Raw genomic sequence first — 16,312 nt, forward strand, 5'->3', positions numbered from 1 at the left:
GTGTGTGTGTGTGTCTCTCTACGTTCATGACCTGTGACCTGTCTCTCTCTCTGACCTGTCTCTCTGACCTGTCTGTCCCTCTGACCTGTCTCTCTCTCTGACCTGTCTCTCTGACCTGTCTGTCCCTCTGACCTGTCTCTCTCTCTGACCCGTCTCTTTCTCTGTCCTGTCTGTCCCTCTGACCTGTCTGACTCTCTGACCTGTTTCTCTGACCTGTCTGTCTCTCTGATCCGTCTCTCTGACCCGTCTTTCTCTCTGACCCGTCTGTCTCTCTCTGACCTGTCTGTCCCTCTGACCTGTCTCTCTGACCCATCTGTCTCTCTGACCTGTCTGTCCCTCTGACTTGTCTCTCTGACCCATCTGTCTCTCTGACCCGTCTGTCTCTCTCTGACCCGTATGTCTCTCTGACCCGTCTGTCTCTCTGACTCATCTGTCTCTCTGACCCGTCTGTCTCTCTCTGACCTGTCTGTCTCTCTGATCCGTCTCTCTGACCCATCTGTCTCTCTGACCCGTCTGTCTCTCTCTGACCCGTCTTTCTCTCTGACCCGTCTGTCTCTCTCTGACCTGTCTGTCCCTCTGACCTGTCTCTCTGACTCATCTGTCTCTCTGACCCGTCTGTCTCTCTCTGACCTGTCTGTCCCTCTGACCTGTCTCTCTCTCTGACCCGTCTCTCTCTCTCTGTCCTGTCTGTCCCTCTGACCTGTCTGACTCTCTGACCTGTTTCTCTGACCTGTCTGTCTCTCTGATACGTCTCTCTGACCAATCTGTCTCTCTGACCCGTCTGTCTCTCTCTGACCCGTCTGTCTCTCTGACCCGTCTGTCTCTCTCTGACCCGTCTTTCTCTCTGACCCGTCTGTCTCTCTGACCCGTCTGTCTCTCTCTGACCCGTCTGTCTCTCTGACCCGTCTGTCTCTCTGACCCGTCTGTCTCTCTCTGACCTGTCTGTCTCTCTGACCCGTCTGTCTCTCTCTGACCTGTCTCTCTGACCTGTCTGTCCCTCTGACCTGTCTCTCTGACCCATCTGTCTCTCTGACCCGTATGTCTCTCTTACCCGTCTGTCTCTCTGACCCGTCTGTCTCTCTCTGACCCGTATGTCTCTCTGACCCGTATGTCTCTCTGACTCGTCTGTCTCTCTGACCTGTCTGTCCCTCTGACCTGTCTGTCTGTCTCTGACCCGTCTGTCTCTCTGACCCGTCAGTCTCTCTCTGACCCGTCTTTCTCTCTGACCCATCTGTCCCTCTGACCTGTCTGTCTCTCTCTGACCTGTCTGTCTCTCTGACCTGTCTCTCTGACCCATCTGTCTCTCTGACCCGTCTGTCTCTTTGACCCATCTGTCTCTCTCTCTGACGTGTCTCTCTCTGACCTGTCTGTCCCTCTGACCTGTCTCTCTGACCCATCTGTCTCTCTGACCCGTCGGTCTCTCTCTGACCCGTCTGTCTCTCTCTGACCCGTCTCTCTGCAGTCGGACCGGATGGACGATCAGAGGTGTTCTCTTCCTGACCTCGATGATGTGGTTCAGGAGGACTTCTTCTCATTGGTCCAGAGAGTTCAGTCAAGGAGGATCGACGAGCAGCGAGCTTCACTTCAAACACACACCGCTGACTCCACCCACCACCACCACCATCATCATCACCATCATCAGTGATGAAGACCAGAGTCTTTCAATGTTTTCAGTACTGTGCTGATGTCAGCCTGTTGCTGTGGAGACGTGACCGAAGCTGATGATGTCACCTGCAGGTCTGACCTGGGACCAAGCAGAGGCTCCCTGTGGAGTCTGTAAACATTCATGTTTATGAAGAAGACTTCAGCTCATCTTCATCACGCCTGTTGGTTTTTATATGATCCCACAGACTGAATCAGAAACGATCGATCAGTTGAATATTAACATTAGTCGTTTGTCTCTTTGTGTCTCTGATGACGCCGTTAACATCATTAATATTTAACATCTGTGAATTCTTCTTTTCTCCGTCTGGAAACATTTTACTGAAGCCAAACGTCTCAGCTGCTCAGCACCAGGTGACCCCCACCAAGTGACTCCCATCAGGTGACCTCCATCAGGTGACCTCCACCAACCCCCCCCCCCCATGTGACCTCCGCCAGGTGACCTCCACCAGGGCCCCCCCCAGGTGACCTCCTCTCGGTGACCTCCACCAGGGCCCCCCCCATGTGACCTCCGCCAGGTGACCTCCACCAGGGCCCCCCCCCAGGTGACCTCCCGGTGACCTCCCCCAGGTGACCTCCATCAGGCTGAGCTGTTTAACTTTGATCCATCTGACAGATTAGAACATGAAGACGATCCTGCAGCAGATCTGAAGAGTTCTGCTGAGGAACAGATGAAGGCTTTCAGTCAGGCTCTGGTTCTGTTTTCTTGTTTTCTTCTGTTCATTTAACAAACTGACATTAAAAACCCATCACATGTAAAGAATCTATACGTTGTTGTCTCCACAAAGAAGAACTTCTGAAACGCTCTGATTGTGAAACAAAGTGAGAACCAACTTCCTCCAGGTTGTTCCAGGTTCATGTTCTGTGTAGAACCAGGTCTCAGGTGGTTCCTGTAGTTTAAAGGTTCTTTGAAGGTGGAAAAAGAAGACATGACCACACGTTTCAAACATGTCAGTGATGATCAGGTGACCCCTCTGGGTCCTGGACCACATGTCGAGAAACTCACCAGAAGATGATCCAACGGAAACCAGAACTGATCCAGGTCCAGAACTTAACCTGGTCCAGAACTGATCTGGGTCCAGTCTGATCCAGGTCCAGGTCTGTGGTCTGTCCTGTTGTGTAAATGAATCTCAGTAGTAAAATCAGATTTTAACGAACTCAGATTCAGTTTCCTGTTTTGATTTCAGGTCATCAACAAACTAACGAGTTTAATTTTAAGTGTTTAACATTTTTATTTTATTTTGTTAAATTGTATTTACAGACAGCTGAAATGTGTGTTTTTCTATAAAAATCTAATAAAATCAGCAAGAGTTTGATCTGCTATGAACATTAGTCAGTCATTGGTCCGGTCCGGTCCGGTAGGGTTAAGCAGATGAGTACAGTTACCATGGTTACTGCAGGTTCAGGGTACTTTGGTGTAAATGCAGCGTCTGTTCCTCTGAATGCTTCTTTCATAGTTGGTTGTGAGTGCAGGAGGCATTCACAACATCCGGGTCAGAAAGTTTGGCCCTTAACTCCTTCAACATTTTTCAACGTATTCACTCCATTCAAACACCAAATATTCATCTCAATTGGGAATCGACCGTGTCTATTTTTCTCATTCATATCGTTCATACTTTCAGAGATATTCAACGTTTTTCGGCCATTTTTTCCCATTCAAGATGACGGGATGTTCAAAAAATCCCACATTTCACACTTTTTCAAGCATTTTCAAAGCTCATCTAATCATTCACACTTCCAGATAGAAACTCCATTCGAACTCTGAAATATTCCACTATTTGTCTACATTCAAGCCTGTATTCATCTTTCTCACAGCATTCATACTTTTTGCACAGTCGCAGTTCAAACATCGGTAACTTTTCAGCCACTTTCAGATTTTTGCATTGGTGTGTATGTGGTGGAATGTTGACAGCCAGAGTGCAGGAGCCAACTGACAGAGTGGGGAGCAGCTCAAAAAAATTCACAAAACCTCGTCTTCAACTCGCGCTTGCTTCCACAATTTTCACTCCAGCAGAAAAATGACAACATCAGCTTGTAGGAAAACTCGTGCTGGTCGCTAGAGTGGTTCTCTGGAGGCAATCGGACAAAAACTTTTGGCTCTGTGGGCGTTTAACTGACAGGAACACCGACCAACTGCCGCATTAACTCCCATGAAACTGAGAGGAAAAATATCTGGAGGCAGGCGAACACATCCACTTTTCTGAACTGCTCCACAAGACACATTTTTGACCACACACACACAAAAATTTCACTAAATGTTTACAAGACTCTCATAGTTTCGACCATATCATTATTTGAGTGATAGCAGTTACTGTTTTGGATGGAGAAGCATGTTAATGTGAGGTGAGCCTCAGCTAAATCACTATTAAATCAACTCTCACAGTCCGTTACCGCAACTACCCTGGTTACCATCACCGTGGCAACCGAGATCAATTGGGCCAACACAGAGAGAGACAGATTTATCAATGAGTCAGTTTAATACACACAGTGATATACAGACTATATTTCCCAACATTTTAACTATATTTAACTATTATCTTTTCATTCATTCAAGCCAGAATCTCCATCTAAATATTTAAATGTTCCCAATCACTGATACATTGACATTTATTTCACTTTTCAGTCCCATTCAGAGTATTTGATTCATTCTCACTGTCACATCTCTTCATACTCCTGTTTGGCTCACAGCTTATATTCTATTTTTAATCCTTCATTCTCACCCAACTATTAGGAAGCTTCATTGTCTTCAGACGAGACTTCAAATAAATTCAAGCCACCAATTCAGTTTGGCCTCAGCTTTTCAACAAACCAAACCAACAAAATTATTTCACAGTTTTTAGATATTCTGGACATTATTCAAAGTTTTCAAAGGCAGCAATCCGCATCTGGCGTCAGCTCTTCAAAAACCTTAAAATATTCAACATATTTCTTATATTCTTGACATTATTCAAAGTTTTCACAGCCAGCATTGCGCATTTGGTGTCAGCTTCTCAACAGGGAGCATTCACAACCGCAAGTTCTTCAGAACTTGCCTTCTCTAGTTTCCTGTGTTTTATTACAGACGCTTAAACTTTAAATCTCTTTATATTTAAACCAGTTTGATTTAAAACCTTTTGACACTAAACACAGTTCAGCTCTTAAAATACTTATAATAAATAAAGTAATGAGCAGTAACTGTACTGCAGTAGCCGCAGCATGACATGTAAAAAGTACTTAAATGTTGTGCTTGAGTAAAAGTATCAGACAGAACACGGTTCCTGGAATCAGAAAACTCAGTCAGAGTGAGACCTCTGTGTTCTCTCCCTGCTCTTTCAAGCATCCCGCGCATGCGCTGCTAGAAAACCGGAAGTAAACAACCAGTCTCGCTTCCAGCCCGCGTGCAGCAGCAGAGGAGACGGTGAGTGATTAAACCGTGTTCAGAACCGGGACCAGAACCAGAACTCAGACCGGATGTTTACATGTTGTTTAATGTGTTTACCACGTGACTATCAGCAGAATTAACAAACAAACAAGTGGGCCAGCAGGACGGACGCCATGTTGGCTTCAACACAACTGTTCGGTCCGATTTAAAGACGTCCAGCAGTTCTGTCTCATCAATAATGACCAATGATCAATAATGATCGATTCGGATCGATATCTCTTTTTTGATTTGTTGTTTGTTGAGTTGTTTGTATGAGACACGTGGTCAAGGTGACGTCAGATCGCTGCCTGTTGCCAGGTCCGCGAGACAGACCAGCCAAAAACCATCAAAACAAAATGTGATCCAGTAACCAGCTGAAGTCCAACAGTGGTTCTGGTATTGATCAGTGAAACGTCTCTATAGATTAACACCACACATGATTATTAATCAAAGAGTTTTGTCACCTCAGTCTTACACTCGGTTTATATCATCAGGTTATTATAAATAAAATAAAATATAACTCTGAACTGAAGACTTTCTGTTCTCCACTTCAAACATTCATCAACACAACACCAGCACCTGAACACAACACAACACAACACAACACCAGTACCTGAACACAACACAACACAACACAACACCAGTACCTGAACACAACACCAGGGGGGTATTCCAGAAAGCGGGTTTTGTGAAAACTCTGGGTTTGTGAACCCTGAGCTGAGAGAAACTCTGGGTTTTCAGTAACTTAGAGAGGTAACTTAAACTCTGGGTCTGTTTCTGCGGTACTGACTCTGTGAACTCACCTGCTCACCGGCAGGTTTACCTGAAGAAGCCCTGAGTGTGACAGAGCTGTCTGACAGCGGCTGTGCTTTCCTTCAGTCCGATCACGTTGTGATGTGATCACTCCCTGACGAGGACCGAACCGAACAGTACCGCTCCTCATCAGTCCGTCATGTATATTCTCCGCCGCACAGCGAGTATCAGGCCACACGTCATCGCTGACGTCTCTCAGATCTGAACCATCCTCTTGTTTTGTTTTTTAATCACTGCGCAGGTTAATCGATCACCTTCCAGCAGCCAGAACAAGAGAAACAACTCACATTTCATTTGGCTTCTGTATTTCCCACAGAGCTGCAGAAGTAACCGTCAGTAGCTGCTGTATGTTTCCAACAGCGTCATTTCAAAGTCCGTGTTTCTAGTTTGCAGTATAAGATTAAATGACTGAGTTCAGTCTGTAGACAGTCAGTGTGTGTCTGCCTCTGATGATGGGTCCTGGGGCAGAGACGCCCTCAGCCTCCGGTCACCCAGCGACCTGACCCGGGACCAGCTCCTCTGCCTCCGGTCCCCCAGCGACCTGACCCGGGACCAGCTCCTCTGCCTCCGGTCCCCCAGCGACCTGACCCGGGACCAGCTCCTCTGCCTCCGGTCACCCAGCGACCTGACCCGGGACCAGCTCCTCTGCCTCCGGTCACCCAGCGACCTGACCCGGGACCAGCTCCTCTGCCTCCGGTCCCCCAGCGACCTGACCCGGGACCAGCTCCTCTGCCTCCGGTCACCCAGCGACCTGACCCGGGACCAGCTCCTCTGCCTCCGGTCACCCAGCGACCTGACCCGGGACCAGCTCCTCTGCCTCCGGTCACCCAGCGACCTGACCCGGGACCAGCTCCTCAGCCTCCGGTCCCCCAGCGACCTGACCCGGGACCAGCTCCTCTGCCTCCGGTCCCCCAGCGACCTGACCCGGGACCAGCTCCTCTGCCTCCGGTCACCCAGCGACCTGACCCGGGACCAGCTCCTCAGCCTCCGGTCCCCCAGCGACCTGACCCGGGACCAGCTCCTCAGCCTCCGGTCCCCCAGCGACCTGACCCGGGACCAGCTCCTCTGCCTCCGGTCACCCAGCGACCTGACCCGGGACCAGCTCCTCTGCCTCCGGTCACCCAGCGACCTGACCCGGGACCAGCTCCTCTGCCTCTGGCGGACGTGGTGGAGGTGGAGGTGGAGGTGGAGGTGAGCACCACCTCATGTTCCTCCACTCAGCAGGATGTTAGGACACAGGTGATGTTAGGACACAGGTGATGTTAGGACACAGGTGATGTTGGGACACAGGTGATGTTAGGACACAGGTGATGTTAGGACACAGGTGATGTTAGGACACAGGTGTGTGTTAAACAGCATCTGTTGGTGGTAAAAGCTACTACAAGTTAAAATATCCACTGAATAAACTTTTACTTTGTTTAATATGTGAAATAAAACCAAAGTGAGGAGCCATCGTGAGACTGTTTTTATATTTCATTTTCAGCCGATTTAAATTAAATAAAATAGCCTAAAATAAAATAAAATAAAACATTGAACAACATTCAACCACTTCCTCAAAGGCTAATATAAAAGAAAGTGATGTTAAATTCAAAATGAAAAGACGACCGCATCCAAAACTGTCAGTGGTTTTTATTACGGCCGTGTTACTTTTTTTTTTTTTCCCAGAAAGTGTCTGCTTCCTGTTTTCTCCCCTGTTGCCATGGTAAATCACAGTATCGGAGCTCCATTGATGACGGCTTTTTACTAGTCGTCAGGCACGAGCTCAACTCAGAGTTAACACACTCAGAGTCGACTGACCTAACTCAGATCAGCTGTTCTGGAGCTGAACACTCAGAGTTTCACTTCACAGGGTGAGTCAACTCAGAGTTCAGGGTTAGCTCAGAGTCTGTTGAGCCTCCTTTCTGGAACAGCCCTCTGCACCTGAACACAACACAACACAGCACCTGAACACTGCACCTGAACACAACACAGCACCTGAACACAACACCTGAACACAACACCAGCACCTGAACACAACACAGCACCTGAACACAACACCAGCACCTGAACACAAAACTTGAACACAACACCTGAACACAACACAACACCTGACCACAACACAACACCTGAACACAACACAACACCTGAACACAACACAACACAACACCTGAACACAACACCAGCACCTGAACACAACACAACACAACACCTGAACACAACACTAGCACCTGAACACAACACAACACCAGCACCTCAACACAACACCAGCACCTGAACACAACACACCAGCACCTGAATACAATACAACACCAGCACCTGAACACAACACAACACCAGCACCTGAACACAACACACCAGCACCTGAATACAATACAACACCAGCACCTGAACACAACACAACACCAGCACCTGAATACAACACAACACCAGCACCTGAACACAACACACCAGCACCTGAATACAACACAACACCAGCACCTGAACACAACACACCAGCACCTGAATACAATACAACACCAGCACCGGCACCTGAAAACAACACACCATTACCTGAACACAACACAACACCAGCCTCAGCACCTCCCCGTCAAATGGATACTGAACTCATGTCTGTGCAGGAAACCTGAGAGAAAGAGGTTTTTTAAGTCAGTGTGTTCAGCTCTCAGTACTTTTGAAGCTTCTAAGTGAATCTCTTTAGTTTCTCTTGTCCTGTTTGTTCTTTAAACATCTGCTGTGTTTTACTGCTCAGTAACGGGGGCTTTTATTGTGAAGGAGTTAAAGTAAATGAAACTTGTTTGTAACTGAGTTAGCGGAGCCACTTTGTTAGTGGTGATTCTTTGATGGTGGTGGAGATCGAGACGAGCATTATTGGTTTAAGACTCACCTTCAAGCAGGTGGACCAGCTGTGATGGAAATGGGGATTTGCATGCAACTATTATTATTATTATTATTATTATTATTATTACATAACAACAACCACAAAAACAATAACAGCAGAAGTTTACCTGAACGTGTGCAGACACCGCCTGCTCCTCCGGCTGTGCCGAGTGAAACTGAGTAGAGCCAGGCCAGCAGACGTGATGGAAAAACGGTAATGGTGTTGGACCTGGTGTTGGACCTGGTGTCGGACCTGGTGTCGGACCTGGTCCAGTCTGAACCTGATCAGACTGACGTTTGTTTCTTCTCTTACAGCTTCAACAACAAACTGATCAACAAGATCGAGTCTGCACGTCCTCCTCCATCACCTCCCGTTCCATCACCTCCTCCTCCATCACCTCCTCCTCCATCACCTCTTCCTATCATGAAACTTGCAAACTCTGTCTCTCCCTCCCATCAGAAGAAGAGGAGGAGGTCAGTTAGTCTGGAGGAATGTCCTCCGCCTGTAGACATTGACACACCTGAGAGAGTAGCGAAGAAGAAAAAGAAACACAAGAGTGAGGAAGAGGAGGTCAGGCCTCCTCATCCTCCAGCTCATGAAGGCATGAGCAGTCTGAAGGAGGAGGAGGAGGAAGAAACACAGGTTGACGTAGAGACCTGCAAAACAGAAAAGAAGAAGAAGAAAAGTCACAAGAAGGGGCTGAGTGAGGAGAGTATCGTCATGGTAACAGACTCCAACAACAGAGAAACTGACTCCTTGGTTTCCATAGAAACCACCAACACCGCGATAAAGGAAAAAAAGAAAAACAAGAAGAAGAAGGGAGGTGGGAGTGTGATGTCACAGGAGAGAGAGACTGCGGGAGAGAAGAAGAAGAAGAAGAGAAAAGAGGAGAGGAGGAGGGAGACGGTGAGAGAGAGGAAGAAGACAGGAAGAGGAAAAGGAGGAGTAAAGAAGAAGAAAAGAAGAACAGCTGAAGAAGAAGATCAGTGAGTTTGTTTTATTATTATTTTAACATAGAATGAGCAGCAGCGAGGAAAAGTCAACATAATATAGTGACAAAAAACTTAAACTTCATAAAGTTACTTCATAAAGTTTTAATATTTTAAATAGTTTTTTTCCCACAATATTTTTATTTTATTTTATTTTTAACACCATGAAATACAGCCTTTACAGCCGCATATATTCATTCAACTTCCATACAACTGTAAGATTGCTGCATTTACTAAAACAGACAAAAAAAGAAAAAAGACAACATAACACTCAGAACAGGAATGCTCCTCCTGTTAAAGAAAATGGTAATCTATTCAAAATTGACTATTATTTGTAATTAGTGCAAATTAAAACACATAAGAACAATATAAATCCTACAAGATCGGAATCTGCATTGTCCACAAAAACTAGTCATCCACTTCTTCGTCAGTTAAATCCAAGTCCTCAATGTAGTTGATGAAAGGGCTCCATATGTCCTCAAATACATGCTGTTTAGCCTTTAATATGTAAGTTGTCCTCTCTAATGGAAGGCTTGATAACATCTGTCTTATCCATGGAGTTGTACTTGGTCTATGAATCTTTTTCCACAACAGTGCAACACAGTTCTTGGCATAAAGCAAGCTGAGGTCTATAAATGCTCATTCATTCCTACTGTAATTATGTTTCTCTGGGTATAAGCCCAACAGAAAAAGTTTAGGATCCAGTAAGATTTGGTTTGAAATAATCTTCTCGACTACAGCTCTTACCTCTTCCCAGAATGTTTAAATCTTTCTGCATTGCCAAATGGAGTGAAACAAAGTTCCTCTGGATTCCATACATTTTGTACATACATCTGGTACATTTTATTATATCTATTTAATAGATAAAAGATTTATTGGTGTCACAGTCTGCATGAACCATTTATACTGTATAAGTCTAAGACGTGTATTTATAGACATAGTGTGAGCATTAGCACAGGCTGCTTTCCAATCGCCATCTGAAACTTCTAATTGCAAGTTTTCTTTCCATGCATTCAACTTACACTGTGAATTTTCTGATGAATAAGATGTCAGCAACCTGTAAAATTTTGATATGATACCATTTCTCAAACTGTCCTAATATCATCATTTTCTCCAAGGATGAATGTGGGGGTCTAGTAAGTATGTTATTTTGATTTGCTTTAACAAAGCTTCTAAGCTGGAGGTACTCCAAAAGAGAAATGTTTCCTGTTGAGACCAAATTTAAACCTCAACTCCTCAGAAGACCTCATAATATCAGAGTCTGTCAAGTAAAGGCCTTGGATCATTTTAAGTCCCTTAGAGTCCCACGATTTAAATGTTGCATCTGCTCTTACTGGTATAAAAAAACGATTACCCCATATTGGACTCTATTGAAATAATGTATGCGGTTCTTTTAAATATGTTTGTACATCATACCATATCTTTAACATATGCTGTACTATTGGGTTTGTAGTTTGTTTCCTTAGTCTTTTTACTGTGTCTGAGTATATGTATGAGGGAAGTTGTTAGACCATGAGATTCCATATCAGTCCAATGTGGAGGCTCATTCATGAGAAGTAGAACATAACAGACCTCAGCTGCGCAGACCAGTAATACCACATTAAGTTTGGACACCTTAAGCCCCCCCGTCAGATGGTTAATACAACAAAGACAAACAAAGTCTTGCCCTCAGATTCTTCCATATAAATCTCACAAATATGTTTTTAGTTTTTGAGAAAAAATCTGGAGGAGGTGGCAGAGGTATATTTTGAAATAATAAATAGAGTAGCTTCGGTAGTATATTCATTTTTAAAATATTAACTTGCTCAATTATAGATACTGGTAGTGACATCCATTTATCGATTGACTCATTAATTTCCATCATCAAAGGTTCATAATTAGCTTCAACAATGTTTTCCAACCTTGGCAAAATCTGTACTCCCAAATATTTAAACTGCTCCACATTACCTCTGGAATTGGATTCTTTCTTTCATTTGAGTTGAGCAGTAATATAGAAGATTTTGTGTTATTCACTTTATATCCCGAAATAAAACCAGGTACTAACTTTACACACAGCCAGTAGTGATTTATTTAAATTTGACATGAATAGGATGACATCCTCAGCATACAAGGATATTCTGTGTTCTGTTGGCCCCACTGCTATACCACAAAGTTGCTGATGTGAATGTACTCTGATTGCGAGAGGTTCAATTGCTAGTGTGAACAATAAAGGAGATAGTGGGCAACCTTGTTGTCATCCTTTACTGATTTTTATTGGTTTTGAAATATTTCTGCAGTAGAATTTTTTTATATATCACATTAATCCATTTTATGAAATTACTTCCAATTCCAAACCTTTCTAAAACATTGAAAAGATAAGGCCATTCGACCGTATCAAAGGCCTTTTCCGCATCTAATGATAAGAGCGCTGCATTTGACATTTCTTTGTTAGTATGAATAATGTTCAGTACCCTTCTTACATTGTGAAAACCCTGCCTTCCTATTATAAATCCGTTTGATCTCTATTAATAATATTTGGCAGTAGTTTTTGTAACCGTTTTGCCAACAGTTTACATATTATCTTGAGGTCAGAGTTTAATAAACTTATGGGTCTCATGTTTTCACACTTGTTAGAAGGTTTACCAGGTTTTGGCGGTATAGTAATCAAAGCACTATTCATAGAGGGTGAAAACTGAAATGTTTCCAACAGTGGTGTTAGCAATTAATTTTTGAATTTTCAATAAAGTTTTAAGTGCAGTATTTCTCTGGTCCAATCAGAGCGCAGCATTTCTCTGGTCCAATCAGAGCACAGTATTAACAGTATATTTACTGTGTTGTCAGGTTGGACTCAGCGTTGCTGGAGGAGCTTCAGGAGTTTGTTCCTGACGTCAAGAACAAATCAATTGATCAAATCAATAAACTGCTGAGATACGACCTGCAGCGCTTCAAGACCTTCAAACAGCAAGGTACTAATACTGCACACAGCCAGGTACTAATACTGCACAAAGCCAGGTACTAATACTGCTCACAGCCAAGTACTAATACTGCAAACAGCCAGGTACTAATACTGCACACAGCCAGGTACTAATACTGCACAAAGCCAGGTACTAATACTGCTCACAGCCAAGTACTAATACTGCAAACAGCCAGGTACTATTACTGCAAACAGCCAGGTACTAATACTGCACACAGCCAGGTGCTAATACTGCAAACAGCCAGGAGCCTGATATCCACCTGTTGTGGTCGTCCAGGTGTGCCTCTGCGTCAGGGGCGGTGCTCTCAGGAGGAGAATCAGCTGATCAGACAGAACGTGGCAGACTTCCTCATGCTGACGGGGATCAGCTCGGCCAATCAGCTTCTGTTTCCTAAGAGGTTCAAAGAGCAGGAGACAGAGATCAAGAGGTTGAGGGCACAACATCACTTTCTGGAGAGGATCGGTATGTAAACACATCATCATCATCATCATCATCATCATCAAAAGTGATGACTGAGGAACACTTGTGACAGTCCTGCTGAGCAACCTGTCTGTCTCTGTGTCTGTCTGTCTGTCTGTCTGTCTGTCTGTCTGTCTGTCTGTGTCTGTCTCTCTCTCCAGCTGAGGGAATCCCCCGGTCCTGTCAGCAGGTTTACACTCGAGCCAAGAAGATTTTTGATGAGAGTAACCACATGGGAAGGTCAGAGGTCAAAGTTAACTCAAACCTGTTTCTGTTCTAAGACAAGAACCCTCTGTATCTTTAGGTCCTATCTGCAGAACCCCCTGTATGTTTGCATTTTAGCTGTAGATCCCCCTATATCCTTACATGTCAGCTGCAGAACCCTGAGTATCTTCACATTCTAGCTGCAGAACCCTCTGTATCTTTACATGTCAGCTGCAGAACCCTCATCATGTTTATGTTCTACCTGTGGGTGTTCTCTGTCAGGTTCTCTGAGGAGGAAATGCATTCTCTGGTGAAGTTACAGAACCTCCATGGTAACGACTGGAAAACGATCTCAGAGAAGATGGGCCGCAGTGTCTACGCTTTACAGAAACGCTTCGCCAGCATCGGTAAACATTGAGGTTCTCTCAGGTTCTGTTAGAACTCCACACCTGTGCATTAGAACATGAGAACACTTCAGACAATTTCACAGTGATGAAGTGACTGCAGCTGTCAGAGTCAAAACTTATTGATCAGTGATCAACATGCACATGAATGATCAGCGTGTGTGTGACCTCTGTCTTACCTGAGTGGTTCTGTTTGGGTCCGGCCAGCTAAAGGTCGTGGTTCTTGGAGTCCAGATGAAGTGTCCAGGTTAAAGCAGGCTCTGAAGGCTCACCTGGAGGTTCTGGTCCAGCAAAGTCCTGCAGGCTCTGGTCTGAGCAGAGACCAGCTGTGTAACAACCTGCCCTGGAAGGAGATCAGTCTGCAGGTCGGGACCAGATCCTGGGTCCAGTGTCGACTCAAGTGGTCAGTACACTTGCTGGGTCTGGTACTGGTACGGTACTGGTACTGTGGATCCCAGAAACAGATACACGGGGGACTTGGATACAACCATTTGTGATACTAGTACTGATATCATAACACAATATATTTCACTGTGTGTGTGTGTTTCAGGTTCTCCATTCTGAAGTGTAAACTGTCATCAGGTGGCAGCACCTTTAACAGAGGAGCTGAAGGACTTCAGGCTAAAATCCACCTGATCAACACGTGAGATCATGACAGACCTGACACACGACACACATGACACACCTGACACACAAGACACACACACCTGTGTTGTTTACAGCATATAAACCACATGTGTAAAGGTGTGTGGTCACTGTGTTGGATACTGATGAGTGTATAACTTCAGTGATGTTTTAATGATGTTTGTTACATTAAAGAGTTTTAATATAAATATGACATATATATTCTGTGTCTGTACATTAAAGGTAAGGTCAGGAAATTTTTTATTTTTTTTAAAATTCTTCAGGAAGAAGTTTCTTTCACTCACATTAAAGGATCTCCGACTGTAAATTTATTTTCTGAATGATTCTTGGTGCCAGAACCCAGCAGCTCCATTAGAAGAGAAAGAACATCAGATGAACGTTGAGAACGTCAGCAGCAGGAACATTAATAATAACTATGTGTTACAGGTTGTACAGCATGCGAGTGGAGGACGCAGCGGACATCGACTGGGACGAGGTGGCAAACACTGTTGGGTGAGGTCAAAGGTCAATCTGTTGTTAGAGGCTTCAGTCAGCTGATCAGCTGGTGGAAATAAACAAACTTTATTTAACCTCTGAACTGTGTTGTCTTGCAGTCAAGTGACTCCGGTGTGTGTTCAGAAGAGTTTCCACAGACTGAAAGTCTCCAGAGTTCCCAACTGGACCAGTTTATCCTACGGAGGTCAGTACTGGAATACTTCATCTGCCACGTTAAATACTTCTTCTGCCACGTTAAATACTTCATCTGCCGCGTTAAATACTTCATCTGCCACGTTAAATACTTCTTCTGCCGCGTTAAATACTTCTTCTGCCGCGTTAAATACTTCATCTGCCACGTTAAATACTTCTTCTGCCGCGTTAAATACTTCATCTGCCACGTTAAATACTTCTTCTGCCACGTTAAATACTTCTTCTGCCATGTTAAATACTTCTTCTGCCACGTTAAATACTTCATCTGACATTAAACTGACTTCAGTCCATCGCCAACATAAAACCGACTTCGTTCCGTCTAGCGTAATGCAGACTTCAGTAGGTCCCCAACATGAAACCAACTTCGTTCTGTCCCTAACATGAAACCGACTTTGTTCCGTCTCTAGCATGAAACGGACTTCGTTCTGTCTCTAACATGAAACCGACTTTGTTCCGTCTTTAGCATGAAACAGACTTCGGCCCATCTCTAGCTTAAAGCAGACTTCAAGACGTCCCCAACATGAAACCGACTTCGGTCTGTCTCTAGCATGAAATCATCTTCAGCCTGTGTGTAACTTCCTGTTCCTGGTTGCACAGACATCATCGACTTCCTGCAGCTCAGAGTCGTTCCTGTCCTGAAGGAGAAACTACAGAACAGAGAGGAGGTGCAGCAGCAGCGGGAGCAGCAGGAGGACAGCTACCTGCTGTCTGATGTCATCAGCTGTCAGGACGAGGACGAGGACTTCCTGGAGCTAGACAACAGCCAGCTGACCTCCGGCCGATCAGGAAGATCTGTTCATTAAAACAAAGGAATGAAATAGTAGCAGGCCCCACCCCTGCTTCAGTGTGATTGGCTGTGTCCTTAGAGTGGACGGACTTCTGTCTGCGTTGGACTGAGATGTGAAGCAGATCGAGTCCTGACAGGAAGTCGCTTTTATTTTGAAGGTCCTGATGACTTGATGTGTCTGTATCAAACGTTTGATGTTTCTAATGAAATGTTTTTTTTTTTTCATGTCATTTGTTTTTATCAAACCAGTTCAACCTGATCTGTGATCAATAATATTACTGATGAGGGCACAGAGTGATCAGCGCCACCGCTGAATAAATAACTAACAGATTGATTACTGTTCAGTTTAAAGTGTCATTAGGATTTTAGTTTATTTGTTTAAAAAGTGGTTAATGAACAGTTTAACTTAATTATTATTAATTGATTATCTCCAAACATAATTTGAAGGTTT

The 16,312-nt window shown here is 44.6% G+C and overlaps 2 protein-coding genes across 2 annotated transcripts in view; both read left to right on the plus strand.

The window, feature by feature from the left end:
• The window catches only part of LOC140996431 (uncharacterized), a 6,088-nt gene extending 3,265 nt beyond the window's left edge, over nt 1-2,823 (plus strand). Inside the window, exon 4 of the mRNA XM_073466842.1 lies at nt 1,463-2,823. Within this exon, the coding sequence (XP_073322943.1) occupies nt 1,463-1,645 (183 nt within the window). The 3' untranslated portion in view covers nt 1,646-2,823. The remainder of the gene's footprint in view (nt 1-1,462) is intronic.
• Nucleotides 2,824-9,247: 6,424 nt separating this feature from the next.
• LOC140996412 (transcription termination factor 1-like) lies at nt 9,248-16,195 on the plus strand. The gene is made up of 10 exons (XM_073466809.1): nt 9,248-9,718; nt 12,542-12,666; nt 12,952-13,137; nt 13,296-13,374; nt 13,621-13,745; nt 13,950-14,145; nt 14,293-14,385; nt 14,814-14,879; nt 14,981-15,066; nt 15,672-16,195. Exons 1-10 carry the CDS (start codon nt 9,336-9,338, stop codon nt 15,875-15,877), a joined length of 1,545 nt encoding a protein of 514 aa, XP_073322910.1. The 5' UTR covers nt 9,248-9,335; the 3' UTR covers nt 15,878-16,195.
• The last annotated feature ends 117 nt before the right edge of the window (nt 16,196-16,312 follow it).

The sequence above is a fragment of the Pagrus major genome, chromosome 5 (genome assembly GCF_040436345.1).
Source record: "Pagrus major chromosome 5, Pma_NU_1.0".
Lineage (NCBI taxonomy): Eukaryota > Metazoa > Chordata > Actinopteri > Spariformes > Sparidae > Pagrus > Pagrus major.

Bases quoted from the DNA above. Each gene is read 5' to 3' on its own strand.
- LOC140996412 (XM_073466809.1), top strand. From the start codon at position 9,336: ATGAGCAGTCTGAAGGAGGAGGAGGAGGAAGAAACACAGGTTGACGTA. The intron at 13,138-13,295 runs GTATGTAAACAC...CTCTCTCTCCAG, and splicing joins TCACTTTCTGGAGAGGATCG to CTGAGGGAATCCCCCGGTCC. The intron at 13,746-13,949 runs GTAAACATTGAG...GGGTCCGGCCAG, and splicing joins GAAACGCTTCGCCAGCATCG to CTAAAGGTCGTGGTTCTTGG.